This window comes from Fringilla coelebs (genome assembly GCF_963513975.1).
Source record: "Fringilla coelebs genome assembly, chromosome: 5".
Classification (NCBI taxonomy): Eukaryota; Metazoa; Chordata; class Aves; order Passeriformes; family Fringillidae; genus Fringilla; species Fringilla coelebs.
In genome coordinates, this window is record NC_140033.1 from 50,672,373 (window position 1) to 50,698,752 (window position 26,380).

The window sequence follows — 26,380 nt, forward strand, 5'->3', positions numbered from 1 at the left end:
ACGTCTCACTGACTCCCAGGCATGAGCCCAGCATCGCACCCCCGAGCACGTGTCCTGCCTCCCTGCTGGAGCAGCACCCAGCCTCCACTGCTGCACTTCCCCCAGTAAAAATGCTGGAGCAGCCTCCCATCCCCTTCCCTCAGCCCTTCTAAATACCTTTAACATCAGGGTATCTCGACCTCTGCCATCTCCTATCTCAGGTAATGCAAGAGATGAAGGAGAAGGCTTCTGGGCACAGGGCTTAAACTGCAACTGCTGCAGGTTTGGTTTTCTAACTAAAGATATATGTGTGTGTATGTGTGTGTGTGTACATAATTGGCCACTCTCTGGAATTATAAATAAAATTAATTTGAGGATTTTTTTGGCTCTGGCTTGCCTCACTCTGCTAAAAATTATCTTGAGGTTTGGATGTTTCTGACCAAACTCCAGTCCTGGCACTGGCAACTGGCAAAAGGTTCCACTCCCCTGTCCACCTCTCCCCATCAGATGTTCCTGGGATCAATAAGTTCACTAGACAGGTGGTCCTCACTTACTGACATGATTTAGGGCTGCAGATAAGCAAACCTGCTCTGTAGCCCAGCTGCCTGCACTGAGGATGCAGCAGCACAGACACAGTGGGAAACACCTCCAGCCCCCAGAAGACAGGCACAGCACAAGCTGCTTCTGGTGGCTCCAGGTGATGAATCCAAACTCCTTTTCTCCAACTCCCACCCCCTTAGAGCAGGAATGAATTCTTGCCACTTAAAATGAGAGGCAGCAAGGAGGAACAGACTGTGAATTTTATTCAGGAGTCTTCCGACACAGCAGTGAAGCAAACACCCTGCTCCCCAAAACTGGGATCTGCTTGGTGCTGGCTGACACAACATCAGGTACCAGCATGTTCATGGTACCCAGGCAGCACACCAGTCTCCTTACACTGCTGGCACAGAGCTGCTTTGGGGGACAGGGAGGGAGGCACCAAGGAACGTGATACCCAGCACAGGGACACCTCCGAGCGATACAGGTGGCCCAGAAAAGGACGGTGGCTCTGCATTTGTCCCCCGGCCACAAGCCCACACCAGTTGCCTGCAACAGTGAAAGGGCAAGGGCAGGTCCTTCCACAGCTGCCACCACCTCGGTCGGCATTTGCAGCCAGGGTGCTCAGGAAGGGACCGCAGGCTGCAGTGGCTGATCGCTGATGTCCCCACCAGGGGCCACTGTGACATTAAGGAAAGCCAGACTGCCAGGCATAGGAGGGGGCTGTGGGCTCCCGCTCCTACAGCAGTTCAGGGGCTCCATGCAACATCTGCCCTCCTCCAGGGTTGGAAGCTCAGGCCTCCGAGGTGAGTTTGTAAAAAAAAAAATGGCTGCATGTGAAGAGTGAAGGGGGCTGGGGCGTCACTGTGGGAGAAAGGGCTGCCATACACTGCAGTACAAAAATAAAGATATAAACAAGAAATGAAAAGGCTGGAGTGGAGTGTTCACATCACATCCTCAGATCTCTGGCTTGTAACAGCTAGAGAAGGAGAGAGAAAGAGAAACATAATCAATGGTAGGAAAAAAAGCAACTGAGCATGGAGGGGAGAGTGAGAAACAGAAAAAGGGAAAAGACAGAGGAAACACAAACAGAAGAAAAAGAAAATAAATGAGGGTGGGAAAACAGAACAGAAGGAAGAAAAAGTCCATGTGATTAACATAGACTGAGTCTTAAGATAATATAAGTCAGGTCCCACAGCCACAGACAAGGAGGCTTTCAAACAGAGGGAGAGAGAAATGTCAGCCAGCTAACAAGTGCCCTCCATCAGGACCAGTGGAGATTGACACTGAGCATCTCCAGTTTAACAAGAGCCTCACAGTTCTGCAGTACGGAGAGGAATCCTCCTTCTAACACTTTCCATTCCCAGCCCCACACGTCGCCCAGCCAGCCTTCCTATGCAGGAGGCAGAGCAGAGAGGCTCATTTTGCACACAGCTGTGAGAGCATCTGCAGCAGGGACCAGCTGCTTCTGCTCTGCCTTTGCCACCTTTCCCACTGCACTCTCACCCTGGCAGAACCTGTGGGGGAAAAGCCCAGGGAAGGAAAAATAACAGGCTGCCTTCTGCAAACTGCCCGGGCTGGCAGGCAAAGGAGCTGCGGATGCAGTCTGGAGAAGCGATCTGGCATGCATGTCACGCAGACACGTGGCAAAATTCCACCCCTTCCCCGAACCACCCCGGCCTGCTTTGCATTCATTTCCACCCCTCTCCCAGCTGCACTCTCCTTTCTGCTGCCAGAGCCTCTGGTCCACAGCCATAGGATCTGCTTGGCAGGTAAAGGCAGGCATAGGATCAGAATATGTAAAGCCACCTTAGGGATGAGTCAACCTCACACCTCCCTCCTTCCCCTCCCCAAGCTCTACAAACCAGGGCCATACCCACAAGAGGGAAGTGAGTCACTCATGCAGAGCTCAGGCTGGCAGGAGCTGGGAGTGCAGACAGGTAACATACCTGCAGAGGAGGAAAAGTGAGGAGCAGAGAGAGACAGGGCCCTGGGCAGAGACCACTCTGAGCCCTGAGGGACAAGGAGAGCAGAGGGAAGGATGCTGGAGGCTGGCGAGTGGGGCAATGTGGGAGGTAGATGGCAGTGCTGGGATGGACACGGAAGGGAGCAGGAGGGAGGGTCCGCAGGAAGAGAGTTTAGCACAATCCCGAATAGATGGACGGTCTGCAAATAAAAATAGAACCGTAGATAAACAAAACAGTTTAAAATACAAAGCAGCAGCCATGGTAACAGCTCTCCCCTATCAGCTTTATCTCCAGCGAGACTCCAACTCCTGGAGAGGACAGCCCCCACACCCCACACCTGTTCTAGTCCTTCCCTGCTGCTAGCTGTGAGCTCTCACCAGAAAGGTGGACGAGTCTATGCCTGGGGGGTTATTTTTATCATTTTCCTCAGGGATTTGCTGCACCTTTCTCCTCTGCTTCTGCTTCTGCCTCTGCCTCCTCCTCCACCTCCTGCTCTTCCTCCTCCAGGTCCTCCTCTGTGTTCTGTGGCCCAGCATGTGGGACAAAAGGAAGAAAGAGTGGAAATGCTTGCAAGATGAGCCATGGCAGTTCTTTCTGACACACAACGGAACAAAGCAATTGTCATAACACTGGAACAAAAAGGGACCTTTGCCCATGGCCAAGACAATTCTAGGTCAGGGAACAGAGAGGGTTGCTTTCCTCTGGAGTATCACATCAGGGTATCTAACCCACTTACAAGTGCTGTGACCCCACCGTCCAACAACTGCCATCAGTTGCTAGTGTTCCTTCCTGCATCCTGGGTGTCTACAGATTGTCAGGCACTGCCACATGTTTCTGTCCTTCCCTCTAAAGGGGAGCAGGAGATATCTGCCCCTCAGGCTGAGACTCAAAAAGGAAAGAGAATGCTGCAAAACCTTCAGGGAAATAATACCCTATAGGCAGTGATACACACAGAATGGGCATGAGGAGGCATGAGGGGGATGTTAGAGTAGCATGAGAGGTGCCAGGGTGACTTGCTAAAGCCATTTGCCACACACAGCCATGCACCACCCCTCCAACACACACACTCCTCCTTTTGGGCAACGGGTGTAATGCCACAGTGCTGAACACCAGGACAGGCCCCTGTATTTCACCACTGGGGTGCCCCAATGTTGCAAGGGAGAGAGAAAAGAGAGAAGAAGCAAAGAGCAAAGGATCTCATAGGCAATGGGAGCAGGGTCATAGCAAAGTTAATCTCACCTTGGCCTTGTGGCTGGGCTCAGAGCTCAGGCCATTGGGGGAATTGCACAACTCCTTGGAGACCACGCACAGGAATTCTGTCTGATCCTCATTCCCATAATTATAGGATGAACCAATGTTCACAAGCTAGAAAAGATGAGAGCCAGAATCACAAGCACATATTTCTGGAAACACCCACTCCACCTGGGGAGCAAGGCAGAAAGCCCACCATGCAGCACTGAGTCCAGTGCAGAATCCTGTTGGAAAGGCCTCATAAGTAAGCTGAGGAGACAACACAGAGAAGCAGGAGAGAAGTCAGCCAGGATGCAAAACAGCCTGGCCTCACACAGTATCCTCTAAACCTCTAGAAAGGGGCAAGAGAGAGTCATTGATTGAGCATGATGAGTCAATCAATGATTTACCCAGTATTCTCAGAGAGGGAAGGAGCCTTGCCTGGCAACTGTATGGTATCCATGATCTTTTCCCCAGAAGACAACTCCTCCCCCTGCTCTGCCTTACCCATACCTGCTCAAAGCGCCATCCATCTGACATAGTGGAAACCATCTGAGTGAGCTCCTCTTCCTGGCACTGCAGCACACGGTAGACATGCTTAGGAGGCACCTGAGAGCAAAATTGCAGAGCACACTGACAACTGTCACATGCTAAAAGCTGTTCCCCTCCTGCAGAATGAAGTGGTAATACCCCTCCTTGACAGACCTGTCCTCTTCCCCATGTCCCAGGTGAAAGGGGAGTGGAAACCACAGTCCAGCTTTCTCCTGTGCTGTCATTGGGGGCAAGAACAGTATCTCTGCTGAAGAGTAGGGACTGAGCTGAGTGCTGCCTGCATCGTCGCCAGAAGATACTGCCCTCTTTTGATGGGGAATATGCATTTGTAAGTACAAAATCATTTTTTCAAATGCAACAAATGCTGATGGGGCTTTGCAGCACCAAGTGTCTGTGCTGCTGGAGACTTACAATCTGAGGCAGACAAGATGAAAAGTGAGAAAGCAGACAACCCTCCCTCTAAGAAAGATTTTCAAAGGTTGCTGGCCAAGACAGTGTGTGTCTGTGCCACAGGATTGATTCCTTGTCTGCATTTAACTCTTTCACAGCCGTCTCTTCACCTATTTCCTCCAGGTTTCTCTACAGGTATTTCCATGCTCTTCATTGTGATTACACTCCCAGGACTCCCCACACCAGTCCTCCTCTCCATGACACCTTTGCCCTCCTCACAAACATTCCTCTATATCACACAGCAACCAGCTAGTTGCCTTCTTCCAAAAGCTAGAGAAGCCCTCTTAGTTTCAGGGGCTACATCCAGCATTACTTCTGGGATGCAAAGCAAGACTGCAACTTGTTTATTGTAACTAAATTGGTGGTAGCTTTTCCCCTGCAAGATTTTGCTGCATTGGGATTAGCACATAATCTCTAATTAGTTGCTTCCTTCCATTCCTTGCTGCTTCTCTAAAGTTTTCTCTCACTCTTGACTCATCTCTCTCCTTTTTTACACCCCTGCTTTCACCACCCCACTCTATCTTGCCATACCTGTGTTACTGTATAGTCCTTCTCCTCCATTCGATCCTTGATTATTCGGATCAAAGGACCAATGTTATAGAACTCAGCTTCTTCAAGGATCCCTGAGAAAGACAGACAGAAGGACCACAAAGACAGAAAATTAGCAGCCCATCTTTATTTTTCGACTTGCAAGAGATCAATTCTGAGCTTCACAAGGTCCAGAGGGAGAAATTATATTACTGCCTTACTTTTTAACAGGCTTGAAACCCTTACTGCAGAGGATTGAAACTTGGCTCTCTGCATCTTGTTTCTAATGCTCACCCCAACTTCCTCATGCTGCCTGCTACTACAGAAACAGGCACTGCCAGTGAAGGCCTTTGCTGAGGACTGCCAATACCTTTCCCAGATACCTGGCCAAGGAGAACAGCTGTAGGCTCCAGTCTCTCTCAATGACCATTTGTTTGACCTTGCTCAGACTCTCTTAATAAGGCAGAAAACCAAAACTTGCAGTTCTGACAAGTCACCAAAAGAACCTAGAAAAGCCTAACTTACCTCCTAGGCCACTTGGAGTTGCAGCCCCCTTATGACTTTATATGATCTTTGGCTTTCTTCCCTGTGCTTCAAATTAAAACAGGTAAACATAAATGTTTTTGTTTTTTTCTCTATGGTGTTTGCATCCATCACCTCTCTTGAGACTCACCTGTTTGCTAACAGGCCTTCAGGAAAAGGGAGGTGGTTCCCAGAGAATCAGTGAGGGAAAAGTGGCTAGAAGCCGACACTCATATGTTCCCAGAACAGTATAAAGAAAATATAGATGGGGAGATTGATCCTTCACTACCTGACACACTCAGGCCTCTTCTGTGTCTCTCATTCAGCAGTGAATTGTCTAATGGGTTAGTCTTATGCCAGCCTAAATGTTTGCAGGAGGATAAAAAAAGGCAATGCAAATGAACTCGGCTCCTGTTTAAGTTTCAGATTTGATATTAAAACCTGCAGATGAACTCTCTCTGAACAGAGGATTACAAAAAATGTAAAGTAGGAAACACCTCAAAATTGTGCTTATTACAATCCTGTACCATTAGTTGGGTATATTTTTGGAATTATAACTGGAAAGACTATTCTGAAGAAAAGTTTCCTTGCTTTAGGTAAAAATGTGAAAGAAAGGCAAGAAGACAAATGACCATGCAGAAACTGTGCTTGGCAAGGGCTGGAGAGCACAATCTGTATTTGGAATTGGCTCCTTATTACACCCTAGCATCCAAAAAATAACAAGGCACTGTGGACTGCTGACTGGTAACACTGTGATGTCACCAAGTCATCCTATTAGACCCACTGTCACCCTCAGATGAGGGATTGGCTTGTCTGACTTGCTCCACTGGAATTTCTGCAGTACACAACCATGAGAGCACAAGCAGCATACAGTGCATATCACTGATTAATGATGGTCTTTATTGCAGTCAGTAGAAGAGACGAACTTGGTTTTGTTTGGTCTACTGGGCTTTCATTCCTAATTAGAAACAGACATTAATAGAAAACTCAGTCATAGAGCCTGGTTAAAAGTAGATCAGGAACCAGTAAAAAGTGGCTTATTAAGGCTCTGAGATCTTGCCTACTTCTTTCTTGGTGACATCTCTGCTGGACAGTTGTGATGCCACAACACCTGCAAGGATGCCTTCCTTCCTCACTCACTCCAAACCCCTTTAGTAAAGGAGACATCGTCATGCTTTGCAGGGATAGCTCTCTGAAATTCCCCCACATCAACATCCAAAACAAAAACAAGGGACAAGAAGGTTGACCACAAGTCCTATTTTTCCTGAATATGGTAAGTGGGATTTTTCTGAGTTCCACAACTCACCCTCTTCAGCCATATCTTTATCCAGGACCAGCTTCCCATGACGGAGGAAATTCAGAATCGGTCCAAAGTAAGTGGGGTCCCGATCTATTAGGTATGCACCAGTTTCATCCTAGCAACAGATATAGATCACAAGGAGAAAAAACCCAAGGAAAACTGTAACCAACTGTAAAATACCCTAGAATACAAGAAAATACAAACCTAAGCAAAAATGTCCACTATTTCTAAGATTCTTTGGAAACCACAGGTCCCTGAGGTTCCCTAGCCAAGTCAGTCCAGCTTGAATTTTAACTCCTGTATTGATCTGCTCAGCATGCCCACCTCAGCATGAATTAATCCAGCTGAAAAAGCCAAATAAATAGGCCTCAGTCTCTTTGTATAACTGTGAATTCCGGCCTGGTGCAAGAGAGCAAAGACCGCCTTAGAGGAACAAGGCTGAGTCAGGCAGACACAGCTGGGAAGGAGACCCAGGATGTGGGGTGACAAAGAGGAAGGCCAGCAGAAGCAGAGGGGAGATGGCCTCTCTTTTCCCCAGCTCGGATGGGCAGGTGACAAGGTGGAATCTGGCATGGGGAAATCCTTCCCGGGAGGGGGGGGACAAAGAGCAGGCATTTCTCACTCAGTTGCTCCTGCAGCTGCCGGGGTCTGGCTCTATCCCTGCACCCCTCCAGCCCTCCCCATCCTCGGTGGGCCACGGTGCGGGAGGCAACCCAGCTGCCTTACCCGGTCCGACTGCAGCTCCTCGCCCTGGCACAAGCGACACAGGAAGGATTTCTGCTCCCGACACAGAGTCTGTCTGGTGGTGAGGAAGACGGTGCCCCCCACATTGAGCCTCACCCACTTGGCCTGGGTGCCAGCGGGTGGCGGAATGTCCCAGGTGCAGCGTAGCCCCACGGCGCCCTGCATCTCCTCCCTGCCCTCCATCCTCATCCTCACCCCCACCTCCCCCACGGCGTGCAGGGACTGCCGCAGGTGCTGCCTGTCGGAGAATGCCGGGATCTGTAGTTTATCGGCCTCTCCCTTCGCAGCAGCCGTGCTTCCCGGGAACCAGGATCTTCCCTGTGACTACCAAGGGAGTCCTGAGAGGAGGAAGGTTGCTCGGCGCTGGAGAATATCACTGCGGCTGTTGGGGTGGGCAAAGCCACAGCTACACAGCGCTGACACTCCCTTGGCTTTTCCCCTGTTCCCGTTTTCACAGACTATGGGCCGGTCAGCCCTCCGGAGGCGCAGGGTGTTATGCAAAAATCGTCGGCATTTATTTCCACAGACATCCTCTCTGGCTCGTTAAAAGGTTCTGGGAACTGTAGTTTCGCAGGGACATGCACAAAAGGGTGATGGGAACTGTAGTTTTCCCAGCTTGCTGTTCCTGCAATGAGGATGCTGTAACAAAGGGCACAGCACACATGACGCCAGCCCTGCGGCCGGTACTCTGCCTGCTTCCAGTCCTTGGTCTTGTCTGCAAGCTTCCTCGGAGGCAGGAAGCACAACCTCCTTCCTGGCAGTCGGCAGATTGAGCCCCTCAGGGCTGTACTTCACAGCATTCCCTTCAGGACGTCCATTACCCCAGGCTCACCACTCAGTGCTGCCTCAGTTGCCATACTTTCTTGCAGAAAAATATGCAGACAGTTGCCTTCTTGCTAATATATGTAGGGACAGTTCTGGGAACTATATTTTGGATCTGCATGAAGTGCTGGCAGAGGGCAGGAAAAATTTTTCTTCCAGCTCAGAAGAGTTGCTGATTCAGCAAACCCCCCCTGCGCTGCTCTACCAGCGCAACCCCCCCACGTCCTTCCCCTGGGCTCCTGCCATCCCTGTTTGTGTCTGGGCAAGAGAGAGCTCAGACTCTAACTCAGCTCTGTGTGGGGTTTTACCTCTGCCCCAGGCATGTATCACCCGCCGAGGCTGATGTGCCAATCCCGTGTTATGGAATCTAGCCCTGCCTCTGCCACTCGCTCCTGCCAGGCGGAGCCTGGTGCTCAGCAGTTCATGCCCCAGGGGACTCTGTTCAAACACACTCCTTGGCACAGAAACAATCTGAACAAGCTCTCTCCAAGAGCTCTGCTTTTCCCACTCCCACCTAAGCACAGCTGTGCTTGCCAGCAGCTCAAGCACATTAAGAATGGAAAGGAAAGGCTGGTGTTTCACCCCATTGTGGCTCCAAACCTTCCTCCACCTAAGCAACTTCCTGGCTCTTCCTTGACAGGGCAATGCAGCACTGCAGAGGCACACACTTTCTTTTTCTTGCATTTAGATCTCAGTACCTTTGGACATGGGGGATTATTGAGTGAAGAGGCTGGGTAAAGATAAACATTATGTTTTACTCTTACATTCTTTTTCTTCTTGTCCTTCCTTCTTTTACTTGCAAATCACTCCCTTTTTATCACTACAGAAGAAGGCAGCATTGCCCTTCCCCCAAATCACCCAGGATTTTCTTCACAAAGATGGCATGTGAACTTTGCTCCTTCTGTGGAGGAGTGCCACAGGGAGGAGAGGAAGAGAGGGTAACACGGAAGAGGTTTCAAGATTGCTGACCTTCAGCTAATTTAAGTACAGGAACCATTCAGCTGCTCCAGGATGTAAATTCAAATAATTTTGAACCAGCACTAGAGTGACCATTAAGAGAGCATGAAAAAATATTTTTGTCTACCTATATGGAGCAAGCTCTGGCCAAAATTACTGCCCAGCCCTGGGACCAGTCTCCACTGAGCAGTAACATGCATCAAAGATGCTCAGACTAACACTGACCCGGGCTGAAGTGTCACAGCGCAACACAGCTCGGGGCTGTCAGACTGCTGTCCTCCTAATTGTGGCTCTGAGTCAAAGCACAGCAAGTTGGAGACCTCTGCCCTGCACACTGCTGTGTGAGGACTACAGGACCCTGTCTGTGCTGGCTGCAGCTCCAGCACAGAACTGGGGTGAGGATTATGGCTCTCCGATATGAATGCAGCAGTTGGGTGGCAGCCTATAGCCCCTTATCTCCCTGTCCAAGAATTCAATTTTTTTTCTTCTTTTACCAAGGGTTCACCCTCTCCTTTTCCTCCTCTCACATCCTCTCACCTCTTTGTCCTTTTTAAGGTCCATCTCTTGTTCTCAACACCTTCTTTTCCAACCTCCCCCATGACAATGCTGCTCAAGAGTCCAGGATGGTCTATATTTAAGGCATACTTCCTTCCACCAATACCAGTCTCCCCTTGTGGCTAGAACCTCAAGTCTTGCTCACCCCAGGGCCATGGGGTGAAAAGTTAATTGCTAAATCTAAAGAGGTATATTGTGAGTAAGGAAAGATGTCAAGGAACACCACTTCTAACATCAGAGCCTTTCTTCTGCAATATACACAAAAAAATCATTGAAAATGCACCAGGCCAGGGATTTCCCCACAGTATGTGAAAATCCTCTTTAGGAAGAAGCCAGTGTGGGGTGAGTTACCAACTGAAATGTTCTGATGAGTTGGTGGCATGGGCTAAATACAGACTTGTTTGCTATCAAGTCACTATCACTAGATGTAGTTCTGAGATGCGATTAAGGCATTCTTGTTCAGGTCCCCTAAAATCAAGAAATAGGACACAGGAAAGTAAAGTTTAAACAATCTGTGGTGTTTGGTCAAAGGTTGGACTTGATATCAGTTCTTTCCCAACCTTAAGGTTTTATGATTCTACGACTTCTTCCTGCTGCCTTTATGACAACTGAATATAAAACACAGGCACGGAAACAGAGGGAGAGCAAGTAAGAGTTTACACAGGGCTATGTGATGCTGTAAGACTGTACAACCTTGCAGAGTCCGCAGGGAAATCATGGGGACCATTGTTCAGACAGACTGGGAGCAGGAAAAACGTGACAGCCACTGGATACTGAACAAGAGCTGAGGAGAGCAGAGCAGGAGGTATACTGAGAGAGTCTTGGTTCAGCAGTCAGGCCTGCAATGTAATCCTGCAGAAGGCTACACACACTGCAGCGCTCTGCAGCTAGGTACATGGCATATGATGCATCGCTGGCATTGGAGAGCTGCTCTTCTGGAACTGCTGTGCTGTGGAACAGCAGTGGGAGCAGGGATCACCATGTGTTGGCACAGAGTGTCACCACTCTGACAGGCTGGGAACACATATTGGGGATTACACGGCCGGAGGCACTGGAGAAGAAACCAGGGAAAACCAGTTTGGATGGCCATGTAGGATCAGTGCCACTCTCTTTTCTGCAGCAAGTGGAGAGGGGAAGACAAGTGATGTTCTGACATTCTGCTGGTAAGCCAACAGGGAATCAGGCAAATTAAATTCTGTACACTGAACTCGGGGGTGGACACAGTTGAATAATAGAGTCCAGCCTGACTGCCAGCTGAGCTAAGCATGTTGAAGCATGAAGAGAAAGGCTCCATGGCATACAGGCAAGCTAATCTTCCTCCAGCTCCTTGTGCTGCATGAGGTCTGTGAGCAACATACCTGCATTCAAAGCAGTGTGGAAAGCCTGAGTGTGGATGTACATCACGCAGCACCTTTTCTGAAGACTGCTGGGAGGAGACATAATGGTTGTGTAGCACCTGGCTGTATGCTGGGACCAGGAGAGATGGGAGGAATATGAAATGTCCCTGCAGGCAACACCAATTACCATGGCTCATGCAGTGCTTGGGCCAGTGGTGATGGTAGAAGAGCAGCTTTAGAATTTGGAAAAATTTGCAGTGGGACAAAGTTTGCTGGGAAATGAAGGATGAAATAGTGCAGCCTGGCTGCTAGAGAGCAGGATGGAAGGAAAAGGAAGAGAGATGACAAAGACAAGTGAAGAACAGGGGACCATGGGATTACTTTTGACTAGACCAGACTGCACAGAATCCAAACCTCCTTCAGGACAAAAGTATTGCAGATAGTAAAATATACCAATAAACAAATAAAGAGTTTACATGCTGGAATTCTCAAATTTATATAGAGAGGTGTAAAAACTCTAGTCTCAAGGTAGCCACAGGTCAGTGAGACCTTCCTCCTACATCAGGGCTGTTGTTTAGGCTACCTTTTTGGCTACCATGAGCCCTATTTCACCAAAGATATGCTATTACCAATTGCCTGTGGCAAATTTTTCACAGAAAAGTCATGAACATTAGTGATTTGCATTATATCCACTTCTCCCCAGCTTTTGGTTCCTATAGGAAACCCACCCACTGAGTCAGGGACATAAAGATCTGCAGAACATTTATAGTCCTGGTGTAAGTCCCCTCAGCTGTTCCATATGTCCAGTAGCATCTGTTATAGCTCAAAATAGGTTTTTCAAGTCTCCAGGATTTGAAAACATTGTCTCGGTCTTCACAACCTTCTCAGTGCTTTGCCTGAATCACCAGAAGGGAACTCAACTTAAAGGAGGGGGAACATCAGAAGACACTCTGGGATAGATTTTTGATACATGATATAAGAGGGAATACCTCAGAAAAACAAAGTATCTTGCTGTGGGAAAGGAGATCGTTTCACCTCTGTGGAGAAATCAAGGCAAAGTTAAGCATCTGGGAAAAGATGTGCCAAAAGCTGGGAAGAAACACCAAGATTTTGTAGCAGAAAATTCAGCCCCCAGAAAATTCCCCCCAGACAGGGGGAAGGGCCCTGCTAGATGTCATCAAGCCACAGGGGTGAAATGTAGAGCAAGGGCAGAGGGAAGTTTTCCACATAATTTGCAATCTCCAGGTGGATGGCTGGGCTGTGCCACACACCTCCCTGCAACACACAGGACAGAGAAAAGCATCTCAGTCTCAAGAGGATGCAGAGAGATTCCCCACTGACCCACAGGACTGATGGGTCAGTGGCAAAAAAGGAACAGTGCTTAAGATGCATCAAAAAATATTCTGTAAGGACACACAAGAGCCAGCCCCCTGCATCTATTGCAAATAAGTCTGAAACAATATGTCAATTTTCCTAATAACTAAATTTTCCTGAGCAGGCACTCATCTGGCCACATAATCACAAAATCAACCTCTCTGTGTTGTTGTTGTTGTGACAAGGGTCACTTGCTTCAGACCCCTGTGCACTTGCTGCAATGCCAGCTCCAAGTCCTCCAAGAGCTCGGTTGTCAGTCTGGATGCAAACAGGGAAATTGCAGGCTGTCAGTCACTGGGTGGTCTGACCCTATGTGTGAGTGGGGAGGACAGAGGAAGAAATAAACTGGACAGTGAAACTCCAGCTGCCCAGGAGGTGAGCAGAAACAGGACTTCCATGCATGCAAGCCAAGGCCAAGAAGAAGCAGACAAACGTAGTAAGAGGAAATGCAAAGAACAAACACTCAGCCATAGGGAAGAATCCAGTCCTTACAGTCAAAACTATGACAATAAGCATCCACTGCATTCCCTAGAAAGTGCAACTCCATCATCCATAGATGTTTACAGGTACCTGTTGTTGCAAGCCCAAGACAAGAAACTGTCACATTAACTTTTAAGTTACCAGTAGGCCAAAAGAGATACAGACTTTATCTTTATTTTTGTGGGATGTTTCTGTGGGGTTTTTTGTTTAGTTTTGGGCATTTTTTGTAGAGGAGAAAATCCCAGAGAGAACAAATTCTTGAACATCATCAGGGATACCTGTTGTGCTTTCAACTTTTAGACATGAAAGAAAAAGGTCTTGGGGGAAAATAGGTGTCAGTGTGGGCTATTCCTCTGAAGGTCTCAGTTCTGCTAAGTTTGTAGGGGAAGGTTACATGGCAAGAATGAAAATACCCATGCAGTCCATTTTTCACTATGTAAGCTGACATCCAGTGTCTCAAGAACAGAGATGTAGCCTACAACTGTGAACTTCAAGGCAAAAAAGCAAATGGACTAGGACTGAAAGCAGGAAGATGGGGTGCAGAGACCCAAGAGAGAGGCATGCCATTGTCCTTCTTGGGTCAAAGAGCTTGTTGAGGTTAAGAGGTGGTTCTACTCACAGAGAGAAGGAAATATCTCATTTGAATCCATAAAAACAGAACTCCTGAAAAGTATTCACCTAAGCAACACTCAGGTAAGTTCCATTCAGCAGAAAGACCTTGAAACATGTTTATTTACATTGTTTAAATCCCATTATCTTTTCTTTTTCTCAAGGGGGATTTTGGACAATGGGGCTACAAGGCTGGCTAAGTACACATTAGAGTCCAAGTACGAGATGAAATACAAATCAAGTCTCTAGCCTAAGTGCCAACCTGAATGCTGTATTTGCTCCCTTAACAGCCATCTCTTTCCACAAAGTTTTGCACTCAAAGTGGCCATAACATGCATGGATGGGACTGAAGCAGAGAGCAGTATTATGAGGCACAGTTATATAAGTATGACCATCCCGTGAATGAGCATGACTGAATGTTTTGAGTCAGGAGCTTGACTCAACTCAATTAATTCCCCATACTGGCAGCAGCACTCTCTACCATCCACCTGATATGGTGAAATGGTCACACAATCACAGAATGGCTGAGGCTGGAAGTCACCTTCAGAGGACATCTGTTCCACCCTATCTTCTCAAGCAGGATCACCTAGAGCTGGCTGCCCAGAACTGCTGTCATCTTCATCCTCCTAAGCAGCAGCAGGGTAAGGAGAAAGTGCTGAAGCACCGTGTGCGCATGATTGTTATCCAATGTCTTCATCTCAAGACACTTAATCAGGAAAGCTAAACCCATCTTTTCCAAATCCTGTTTCAAGGCAAGCTATGTGCACAGCTGGGAAACAATGCAGCTTATTACACTGTTTTCCCCTTTCCCTCAGAAATGATATTTTCAGGCTGTGCCCGCATGTACCATTCCACCCAGGCCCCGTCATACACTGCCACATCTGGCTTGCCACAGAGGTAGGCCCCCAGAGCCACATGGCAGGCAGTGACCCCTGAGCCACATGTGGCTACCACTGGCTTCAAGAGGTCCACCTTCTTCTCCTGGAACAGAGTGCGGATCTGCTCAGGGGTTTTCTCTAAGCCAGACTCTGTGAGGAAATCAGTGAAGGGGATGCTCGTCGACCCAGGGACATGACCAGGCTCAATTCCTAAAGAAAAAACAATACAGTCAGGAATTAACCTCTATTGTCTGGGACAAGTCTATTGCAAAGCCTCTTCTGTTTCACTGAGAGGAATATTTATTGCTTAGAGTACTTTGTTAAAAGGAGTACATTTATTTTTGTTACACTTTGCTTTACTAGATTACTGATTACTCAGGAAGGATGGCTCTATGTGAAACCTTCATGTTACCACATGGGCACAACCCTGTCAAGTTCCATTCTTTCCCCTAGTTCCCTCCACATCTTTCTCCCCATCAGAGCAACCCACACGGATGAAGCACCTCCACAGGCCATTCTGAGGGGAAGAGTAGCACCAGTACTTGGAAAGACCAATGAGAATCTTTGGGATGTATCGAAAGCTATCTTCCTCACCCCAGCCCCTCTTGAGGACAAAAAGATACATGGCTTCCCTACTGCTGAATTTTCAAAGAGTAGCACTTGCTAGTCAAAAGGGAAGGAGGACAGGTGGACACACACTGCCTGAAGTCCCATCCCTTAAAAGACAGCCATTATTTCCCAGCATTTCCTCTACAGGAGTCAAAGTGATGGGCACCTTAAATGAAACCCCTCTTTATAATGCCACTGTCTCAGAAGGCACATTACCATCTCGGGGCTCTGGCTCTACTCCCCGGAACCGTCCTGCAGCACGGGCATCCACTAGTTGGAAGCGACGGGAATCCAAGTTATCTAAGACGTCCTCATATGTTTTCACCAGGGACTTGTCCAAGGAAGCATGGAACTCAGATGGAGCTACCTGGGTTTTCCCAGAGCTAAGTGCATTTCCCTCTCGCTGCCAGTTCTTCAGGCCACCATCCAGAAGGGAGACAGCTTCGTGTCCAAAGACCCGGAACATCCACCATACCCGAGGTGCTGAGAAGAGACCTTGGTCGCTGCCATCATACACCACAACATGGGAATCATTCCCCACACCCAGCTTCCCCACATACTCAGCAAAGTCACTAGCCTTGGGCAGCATGTGATCGTAAGGCGAGGTTCGGTCACTGCACTGGTCAATGTCGAAGAAAACCGCACCAGGGATGTGGCGCTCCTCAAACTCCCGCTTTGGATCACGCTTCATCTTCGGCAAATACCAGGATGCATCCACGATTCTCAAGGCTCGGCCAGCTTGCTGGGACTTGATGGCTTCTGAAAGCCATTTTGCAGATACCAGAGCTCGGTAAAGGAGTTGTTGCGACATCGCTCCCGAGTCCTGGCTCGGATTAGCCAATTTCTGGATTCTGCCTGAGTCCACCTGACTGCAGAAGGTAGAGAGTCACAAATTAGAGACCAGTCTTTCAAAAAACAACTGGACAAGGATGCATTTTGGGACCCGTGTCTGCATTGAGGTGCTGGCTAAGCCTACAACGAGGGGCTTGAAATGCTCCAGCCCTGAAAGTAGTTTCCCAGAGCTCATCCCAAACAATGCCCCGAGCGGGACAGCCACGGCAGTCGTGCCCTGCGCCCGGCCCCACGCAGCTCCTCTGGCCCCATCCAGGGACCCCAGCCAGCACCGACAGCAGCCAGAGCTGAGCGTGGCAGCCCCAAGGAACAAGCGCTCGGCGGTCAGGCGCGGCCCCGCGCCTCTGCCCGCCCCGGAGGCACCTGCAGCCGGGGCCTTACCGGGGCCCCGCCGCCGCCCGCTGCGAGCCCCCCCGGCTCGGCGGGGCCGCGATTGCCGCCGCTTCGCCCCGTACCTCCGTGCTGGGCCTCGCTGCCCGCCAGCCACGGCCGCCGCCGGAGGGCGGGAGCGCTCCCAGCGGGCCGGTCCCGGCCGTGCGGCCGCCTCCGTGCCGCCCCTCGGGCCGCGCCTCCCGCCGCCATTTCGTGTGTCGGGCCGTGTCGGGCTCCGCGTGTGAGGGGAGCGCAGCCCGGCGCGGCGCCCCCGCCGGTGCCCCGAGATGGCGCGGCAGAGCCTCAGCCGGGCGCTGGTCACGGCCTCCTGGCTGGCGGAGGCGGTGCGGGCCGGGCGGGTGGGCGCCGGCCTGCGGGTCCTGGACGCCTCCTGGTACCCCCCCAAGGAGCGAAACGCCCGGCAGGAGTTCAAGGAGAGGCACATCCCCGGGGCGTCCTTCTTCGACATCGAGGAGTGCCGGGACAAGTCCTCCCCCTACGACTTCATGCTGCCCAGCGAGTCCCACTTCGCCGACTACGTGGGGGGGCTGGGGGTCAGCAATGACACGCACGTGGTGGTGTACGACGGCGACGAGGTGGGCACCTTCTACGCGCCCCGCGCCTGGTGGATGTTCCGGGCCTTTGGGCACAAGGAGGTCTCTGTGCTCAACGGTGGCTTCAAGAATTGGGTGAAGGAAGGGCACCCCGTCACGGCAGAGGTCACCCAGCCCACCCCGGCTGTCTTTAAGGCCAGGCTGAACAGGGCCCTGGTGAAGACTTTTGAGGAGATGGTACAGAATGTGTCGTCCCTAAGCTTCCAGGTGGTGGATTCCCGCCCGGAGGGCCGGTTTCGGGGAACAGAGCTGGATCAAGGTAATGGAGGTGGGACTGGCGCCTGCCCCAGAATGGGATGAATGTCAATACTAGACAGGGAGTAACAGCCCTCGACAGCCATCAAACAGGTTTTCCTAACGCACAGGCATGCCTCAGCCCGACTCATTGATTACCTTAAGGGATCCACAGTTGCACGTTCAGACCCCAGTGCCATCACGGAATGCTTTTGTTGCAGTTGGCTATAAAGCTGCAGGAGGAAATACCAGAAAAGGGCTGCAGTCATTTAGTTCCAGGATCTCCCATCCCACACCCTGCAGAAGTTTATCAAAATGCAGACATGGGAGGTGAGAGCTCCCAGGGATTTGTTCAGGGTCCTATCTAAAACCAGCAGACACATAAAAACTATCAGTATTCATACAGGCGCCTCTCACCATAATGAGTGCACAAGCAAAAGCCAAGGTTTTAGGTAATACAGTAACCCAAGGGACATTCTTCTTATCAGTCTGAGTTCCAGCAAATAGAGAATTTGCTTGAGCTGATCTTTGTTCTTTTGCTTATGTAAGAAAAGTCTGAAGCCTTTAGCAAATGTATGGGGTGTCAGCCTCTCTCTTTTAGGTGCCCCAAGTTACAGGAACAAAAACTGATTTCGTTACCTCGGTGAAACACTGGACACCCAAGCAGCAGGGGTGGGAGAAGTCCTGTGCAGTGGGGATAGCAGGTACAGCAGTGTGCCTGGAATGAAATTGAAGTTGGTTAAAGGGGGCCCTTGCTGTGTAATTTAAGCCTTGGTGTATCCCAGAATAACCTCCCTTCTGAAAGGGTATAAAGGAAACTTTCCTGACTGACCATTCAGGAGGCACTCTGGCAATCACACTCCCAGCACCAGAGACTTTAACTGCTGGGGCCAAAGCCCCTTCTCAGCAGACAGTTCCACTGAACTGATGGGTGCCCCACTTGACTACCTACACCCCCCACACACACGCTCAGAGCAGGTTTTCTTACCGTCTCGAGCCTGGGTTTTCCTTAGCAGAGCCTCAAAAGTCTGGTTCCTTAAAGCAATTTATTAACAGTACAATAACACAGAAACAGCTTGAGCTCTTGCTTCCAAGGAGGGACCTAAACAAAGGAAGCACTGAACTTCTATGCTCTTCTAATCTCTGTGTGACAAAGTCCTGGCTCTTCCTGCTGAGTTCTCGGCTCCTGCTGTGTCTCAGTGTCCGGTCACCTGGCTGTGCCACAGGTCCTGTGCCCTCTGTTGTGCCAAGGGTCAGCACCAGCTCCTGGCCTCTTGCCTGGGGCTCTCATGGCCCAGAGCCCAACCTGCTGCTGACACTGGGGCTGCACACTGAGCTGCCAGCACTCAATGTGTTCTTCAACAAGGGAATCACAGAAATGGTTGGAAAAGAAAAGAGTTTCTAGAAGAAAACACAGAAAAGCTCAGCAGCAGCTGTGGGGTCTAAGCAGAGCCCACCCTGCTGGTATGTGCAGAGGGTTTCTGTGGTCCCCAGGCTGTGCTGTCCTGCTGCCCCACAGGTTGTTGTCACTCTGTCCGGGCTGTTCACATGTGTGTGTGTTGCTGTACAGCCAGTTAGTGTGACAGCATGTCCTGAAGTACATTCCTGCATCCAAACTTCAGGAGCATTTGGCTGTAAATGACTGTACATGTGGGAGGCCCAGGTGTCTACAGGGAGCCCCTCAACACATTTGACCTGCAGAAAGACAATGTGGAAGAGGTAATGGGAGTGATGGAGGAGACTGTGGCTAGGGAAAGGGAAAGTTAGGCTTATCACTCATTCTATTTCTTCTCCTACAACAGCCCATCAAAGCGAAGGTTGAATTTTAACCTCAAGAAGTGACTAAAATACTCCTTACTGGGAGCTGGTAGATTTTGCATTCTTTCCCAAGGTGAGAGTTGTCACCAGATGACAAATACAGCAGACCCAACAGCATCTTCAAAACAGATTTTTCCTTTGAAATGAGTCAGCATGGAATAGCTTATTTGTGGTGGTCCAGTTTTGCTTCCCACAGCAGATCCAGCAGGATAAGCACTCCAGCTGCAGCTGCTCATTCCACAGGAGCTTGACAGCTCTCTGAACCAAGCTAGCCAGTAGCAGCACATCAGCCAGCAGTGGGTAAAAGACAGTGCTTACACCTAAAAGAGCAATTTGAAATCAATGCTGATTAATTGCAGGGGTCATCCAATTAGGGAGGACGCAATTTAGAGAAGACTAATGGTCTTCAGGTTAAGGAACTTGCTGCCTTCTCAGGTGATTTCAGTTTAATTATTGCTTCAGTTCTTGACTTCCTAATTAAGTCAATTAATCTCTCCTGTTCTGTGAACTTCATCTTTAGAAGAGGCTAATTGCAGCTGACTCTTTTCCCCTTTAGTTTTTCAGTTCTTTGTGGTAAGAATTAATTGAACCTGGTTTACTTTTATCCTTGCTGGGATTTAGACCTCTGTACTAGTCAAGATAAGCCATAACATAGTACTAATTTTTATTTGGTGGGAGAGGTTCACCAGAGTTGCTAGAGGGGAAAAAAGTGGACATCTCTATAGGCCAGGTCTCATAGGTCTTAAATGCAGGTATTGCTTTGGATGAAAAGCTTGGATGTTCATGCAGAGTGTGCAGCAGAAGCCTGACAGATGTGCAGCCCTGACCTTTCCACTGAGTAGTTCGAGGTGTCCCTGCACAGTGCTCTGTTTCTGCAGGAACTAGCTGTCCAGGGCTGATGATAAAAATAATTACGTGATGATTGCCAGTGCTGATCCTCTCTGGCTGTTGGGCACTGAAAACTGATGAACAAGAATTATAGTTAATGAAATGCATACAGAAAAGTTGTGAATTTCTGAATTCTTTTGCAGACATCTGAGAAAAGAGGCGAAAGTTGCCAGGCTCTATCATCTAAAGAAAGAGAGCAAACCCAAAATCATTTATTGAGCTTACAGGTATTTTTCTTCTCATCCTCAGCCGTGAAGTAGTCCTTGTCTCCCTTCTGCATGTAGAACTCTTCAGATTTTGCCTATTTTCCCAGCTCTCCATCCTGCCTCCCCCAAACATAAAGCTTTTGCTAATCTTGAATGTTCAGTGGGAATGAGAATGAAATGTACGTTTTTCTTTCCCCTTTCCTCTGAGAGGATTCTGCAGCTGGGAATGGGCTGGCTTTGCTTTGATCGTGTAATAATACTTGGGGCACAGGAACGGAGAGTGAGAGACTTTATCAAAGTCTGTTTCAACCCACAGGAACCTACGAGGACTTTCAGGGAGCTGGCCAGGACCAAGCTTAAAGTGTTCCTTACAATGTGTTCACGGTAGGTTAGACAAGATCAGTAATTGGCTCTTCTAAGACATACCATTTGAATGGAAGAGAGAGATAAACAAGGAGGCAACAGAGGAGGCATTTGGAAAGGAACTATCTGCAGCCAGCACTCTCCAAAGCCACAGGGAGTTAAATATGGGCTGAGCGAATCTTTTATCTTTTTGACATTAAGAAATTCCATCTGGAGCTTTCATCGCAAAGGGAAGGCTAGAGAGGAGGGGCTGTGGTCTTAGATAAATAGCCAACAATAAAAACAATATGTAAGCAGAGAATCTAACAGATGTGGAAAAGGGGATTAAGTAGTGAAGAAGATAACATATTACAGGTTATAAATTGTGAGGAGGGATTGCCAGACACCAAGCTGAGTGAGACTTGGCAAGAGGAATTAAATAACAAAATCTTCTGGAACAGAGTGAACAAAAGAGAACAAAGGAGAGAAAGAATAAATAAGGTTGCTGTGCAGTTAGTAGGGGTTCCAGGTGGAAGATTATTTGTGTGTGGTCTCAGCATTATACTAAGCCCCAAGTCTGTGCTACCATGTTTTCTTCTCTCCTAAGGATAATTCTGCAGAGCAGGGAGAGGACTAACTGAAAGATATTCCCATGCTCAAATCAGTGAGGCAGATGATCTCCATCCTAAATATGTGTCAAAAATGAGTCATGTGACATTGGAACTTCATGAGGCAAGAATTTGATACATTTATTCAAAGCATGGTTCTATGGAACAGAAACGATTTCAAACTTCATATTTGGAATAGGGGTATAGCACAACCTAGGCAGCTGCTGGTCTTCTGACACGGATAGACTGGGAAGCTTTCAAAAAACTCTTCAAGAAAAAATATTTTAAACAAAGGCAAAGTTGAGTAAAATATGTTGGTAGATTTGCACTTTATCCAAGGGCCTTATTTCCTTGCTAACAGAATTGGTTGGCCAGATAAGAGAAATGGAAACATGCATCTCTGGAAGTAATGTCTGATCTTTTCTTCCAGCCATTGGAAGTACCTACGAGATAGAGTTGTGCCATTTGCACTTTATTAATGCTTTGCGCATAACATTAGAGGGGCATTTATTGGGTCAGTATGAGGAGAGGGCAAATAGCACAAGTATTGTTAGATTTTGAAGATTGACTGGAAAGGAGATAAGTGAGATAAGAACAGCATGTACTGAAAGAAGATCTGTGGGGTTGGAAGTTGTGAGCATGGTCCCATCATTAAGCTTACGTGTTTTGTTTTGTATTTCCCTGAATCATCAAGGCTTTGAAAATATGGAGTTGTTACTGAAATGTGCTGTGGCACAGCCATGGGAAGGTCTAAATGATCACATGGGGAGTATTATGTGAAGTGCCACCTGCAGATGTACGAGTGACAGGAAGTATAACACTACAGAACGCAAACTTAAATTCTTAGTTGCCCAAAACACTGAACTGCTTGTGTTGTTCCTACAAGCCGATAACCCACATTTGGAAGCAATAGAATAGGGTAAGACTTGGATGAATTCGTTGGGTGCAGGAACATCACATCTGATTTAACCTTGGCAACGGCCTTGGCAACTCCTGTCTGCCACTGTGATGGTAGGAAATGCCACTTCTTTGTCCAGAAGCCTGCTGAACACCTAGAGCTGTTTCTAGGGTGACCAAGACAGAGAAAGGTGTATCTAATTGGCTCTTACTTGGTTTAGGCAAAGGACATGAAGTTGTTGGGAGTGCTGAGGACTTGCCATCAGTCTGTTGGAGCAATAGCAGAAGGGCAGAAAAGCTATTTCGCCCATAGGGCAGTGTTAGCTCAAGGATAAATGATGTATAGACTGACTGTGATGATCTGAACACTGGAAATTAATGTTCCTCCTCACATGAGCCAGGAGGTGCTTCAGTGGGAAGTTTCATGACAAGAATCCAAACTGTTTCTGAGATGGATGCTTTTTTGAAAGGCAGCTTATAAAATGATTGCTGAGGTAGCTGGGGCTCAGGCTCTGTAGTCCTAGGGTTCCTTCCTGGAGTTTCTGACGGTGACTGCATGAATCTGGTGTGGAATGTCCTCCGTTTCATATGGGACAGGAGCAAATGTATCCTCTCCCCTGTTCAGATTCCAGCTGCATCCAGCCTTGCCTTCAAGTCCTATGTTTCTCTGCTCTTGACCTAGCAGAGAGAGATTATGAAGCTTCCTCAGCCACTTGAGAGCACTTCTTAGGCAGTCCAAGTGATTGTGGTTGTGCAGTTTCAGCTCTTTTTCTCAGCTGAACACCCACATATGTGAATAAATGCAGCTTCTACAGAATTCCCCATCTTTCACCCACAGAGTGCAAACACTGGTCTCTGACTCCAGCAGACTTTTGAATCTCTGGAGCAATAAAGTCTCCCTATAGATCAAAATCAAAACTGCTCTAAAATGAGTGGTTTTTTTCAGATCTGCTCAGCTCCTACCTGAAGAGTTTTTTAAGAGTGGTGAATTGTCAGTCTCCAATAAGAGAGGGGTACAAACCTATTTTAAGGCATGTGATCAGTCTAGAGAAGTGATAATGGTCATGGTGCCTGGGACACCTATAAAGTGAATCGATGACCCAGCAAGCCTCATTGAGCAAGAGTTTCCTTCTAGTTCATCCTCCAGGACTTCTTGATCTCAGTACACCTCTCAGTGCCCTAGGATGGCTCACAGACTTTTCTCTGTTGGGGTGATCACCAGTACTGCAGCAGAGCCTTGCAGAAATCCTTTGCTGAAAGCATCCTTTTCCATTTACTCTGTGGGAAAGTGGTAGCCTAACCCAGGCATGTAAGAGGCTTCAATAAGCAGCTTTGCAGTCTGAGAACTATATACAAGGTTTGCTCAGTTTTTGCTTCATTTTTTATTTCCTCTCTGTCATACAGACACTATATTGATGAGTGAGTTTTGCAGTTCCGTGTACTGAAGTGATAAGCTGTTGTCTTCTGGAGCTGGAAAAAATGTGGTGAAACCATCAGTCTAAAACACTGTCTCTTTTATTTTTTCTTTTCCTTTTTAAATGTTAGTCCCTGCAGAAGTCAGCAGTTTTTATCCCAACTTCTCTCAGTAATGCTAAACATTTCTGAAGGATGCATGAGGTGACTCCTAGACAACTGTGCCGTATTTTTAATGCACCCGGGGAGGATTAATCAAGAGACAAAGAGGGTCCATCTGGAACAGGAAGAGAACTTGTGAAGCTGACTCAGGGCAGCTTTGATTGTCTTTAGGCTCTGTCTTTGTTCAGCAGAGCAAAAATTCCCTTCAATTCTGTGCCAAAGCCATTTTCCCCTTATATCTCACTATGTCATGTTACCACTCTGCATAGTGAGGAAACTGCAGTGTCATTATGTATGATGTCAATCTCTGCCTAGGTATACTTTAATCATTTGACTGTACCAAAGTCAAATTATTGAACTGCCCCAATAACTCCCATCTCCCAAGACCAGTTATCCCAATGATTTGGGCAAGCAGAAAGCTACCAATGAAACAGATTACTATTCATGTGATTTTTTTCAGATCTGTCTCATTAGAAGTTCAAACCTAGCAAGGAAACATTTTCAGTGTAATATAAAATGGTTTTGGCTCCAGTGAGGCTTGATCCAAAGCCTCTCTAAATGATTGGAAAAGCTTCCATTATTAAGCCTTAAGAGTCTGAATTTCAAGGGTGTGAGGCCGACCTTGTCCATCGTATTATTATATCTGAAACTCTCTAAAGACCTTCTTTTGACGTGCAGTTTTGAACTTGCCTGAAGTGGTCAGATACACCAGCAGAAAAACAGAACCTGTGCTGATTTCATCCATGGAGTAGATGAGAAGTGATACAAAATTTAAATTTTGACTTCTTTGACCCCATTGTTCCAGAATAGCTGCCTCAGAAGTGATGTGGCTTACTTTAAGGTTGCTTTATGATTTCTTGTTTATTTTTCTGAAATACGACTTTAAGGTGATGCAGGAATAAACTGAACAGATAACCACTTTCACAAATTCCACATACAGTCCACATTTCCTGCTTCTGAAAACTACAGTGTGTCACTACACACTGATGGCATACGTGGGGAAGGTTGAAAATGCATTGCTTTATTCCTCTTATCACAGGTGCCCTTAATGCCTTTGTTGAGTCATTTTCTATGGAAGTTCTTTGATTCCTGTCATGTTTAGAGCTTCTTCAGGTTTCTACATCTCATTGCTTTCAGCGAGGAAATAGTTTGCTAAATATTCTGGGAGTTTTGACTTCAACAAAGTTGAATAATATTTGTCCTCTTCTTTTTAGCCTAATACCATTTTGCATCTTCATCATCAAGTGGAACAAGTGAGTCTTTTGGAGGGAGTGAGACTCTCTGCAGTGATGTCTCTGATGTCTCTTGTGCGTGTCTTTCATCACCTATGTTAATGTGTCCTTGCTCATGTTTCATTTTCTGGTTCACTCTTGCAGGGTTGGAATCTGGCCACATCCCTGGTGCTGTGAACATACCCTTCCACTCATTCCTATCAGAAACAGGGCATGAGAAGAGTATTGAGGAGATCCAGGAAATATTCCGTGAGAAGAAGGTGGATCTCTCGAAGCCGCTGACGGCCACGTGCCGCAAGGGCGTCACGGCATGTCAGATTGCGCTGGCCGCCTTCCTGTGTGGCAAGCGCGACGTGGCCGTGTACGACGGCTCCTGGTCCGAGTGGTTCCACCGAGCCCCTCCGCACTACAAAGTCTCCGAGCTGAAGCGCAGCAAGGCCTAAGGGAAGGCTGGGTCTGGGTAACATGGTCCAGCAGTTGTCTCCAGCCCAGGGTGAAGCAAAAGGGAGGAGATGGAAGTAAAGAAAAAATCGGTTTATTTAGATTTTTCCAATTTTTTTAAGAATTATCATTAGGTTTCTATTGAACTTTTGATTTTTGACAATTAATAAAATGTTAGATGATGCATCTGTGAGTATTTCTAATTCTCTTCTGTTACCCGCGACCTGCTTGTGTTAGGTGGGAAAAGCAGCTCTGCAGCATGAAAGAGAGTTACACTCTGTGCCTGAAGACCTGCAGAAATTCCAGTGGCCTGGTGAAAGATCAGGAGCAGAATGAATGGAAAGTCCAGTGCTAAAATACAGCACTGGGTATTGGACATGGGAAGGCGAAGCTGTGGTTCTGTCATTGACTCTATGGAAGACTTGACAACCCACCATCTTCCCATTTGGAATGTGGAAAATGGAGGTACCTTCCATATGGCAACTAGACCCAACCCACAGGGAGGTGTGTTGCTTCCCTGGGGTCCAGGTAAGGGACATCAAAAAGAAATGTATGCTATCAACTGGTATGGCCTGCTGATTATTACCCTCTACTGCTGTTCAGGTAGGCAGCAGCAAGGTCCCAGCAAGAAGGCTGAGGTCAGAGAGCTCGTGTTCAGCCTTAGCATTTGGAGATGCTAAAAGATCCATTTCTACTGAAATACAGTCTTGTTGATTATCATGACCATGTTAGCAAAGTCTCCATGAAATCCTGTACGTGTGATGAGAACTTCTGGGCACAGATGCTTCATGAAATATGAGCCTTTTACTCTGCTCCTTGTCTGTTTTTCCATCAGCAAGGATAACCCTTCTCTACACTGTGTAAAACTCCA

At 47.9% G+C, this 26,380-nt stretch overlaps 3 protein-coding genes across 5 annotated transcripts; 1 reads left to right on the forward strand and 2 right to left on the reverse strand.

Moving 5' to 3' along the window:
• Positions 1–810: 810 nt before the first annotated feature.
• KCTD17 (potassium channel tetramerization domain containing 17) lies at positions 811–7,998 on the reverse strand (the record flags this gene model as incomplete). 3 transcript variants are annotated; one of them, XM_084206834.1, is made up of 8 exons in its annotated part: positions 811–1,495; positions 2,466–2,682; positions 2,927–3,005; positions 3,723–3,848; positions 4,227–4,322; positions 5,247–5,338; positions 7,072–7,180; positions 7,792–7,998. In XM_084206834.1, 8 exons carry the CDS (start codon positions 7,996–7,998, stop codon positions 1,474–1,476), a joined length of 948 nt encoding a protein of 315 aa, XP_084062960.1. The 3 variants fall into 3 exon arrangements, with proteins under 3 accessions (XP_084062960.1, XP_084062959.1, XP_084062961.1); XM_084206833.1 differs by lacking the exon at positions 811–1,495 and having other exon boundaries at positions 2,426–2,682; XM_084206835.1 differs by lacking the exon at positions 811–1,495 and having other exon boundaries at positions 2,619–2,682; positions 2,861–3,005.
• A 5,500-nt stretch (positions 7,999–13,498) lies between these two features.
• On the reverse strand, positions 13,499–18,787 carry MPST (mercaptopyruvate sulfurtransferase). Its single transcript, XM_084205388.1, has 5 exons — positions 18,491–18,787; positions 18,142–18,220; positions 17,662–17,735; positions 15,647–16,299; positions 13,499–15,031 (listed from the first exon to the last, which is right to left on the reverse strand). Exons 3-5 carry the CDS (start codon positions 17,700–17,702, stop codon positions 14,733–14,735), a joined length of 993 nt encoding a protein of 330 aa, XP_084061514.1. The 5' UTR covers positions 17,703–17,735; positions 18,142–18,220; positions 18,491–18,787; the 3' UTR covers positions 13,499–14,732.
• TST (thiosulfate sulfurtransferase) lies at positions 16,846–25,695 on the forward strand. Its single transcript, XM_084205389.1, has 2 exons — positions 16,846–17,527; positions 25,213–25,695. The coding sequence occupies exons 1-2, from the start codon at positions 16,942–16,944 to the stop codon at positions 25,509–25,511; spliced, it is 885 nt and encodes a 294-aa protein (XP_084061515.1). The 5' UTR covers positions 16,846–16,941; the 3' UTR covers positions 25,512–25,695.
• Positions 25,696–26,380: the final 685 nt, after the last annotated feature.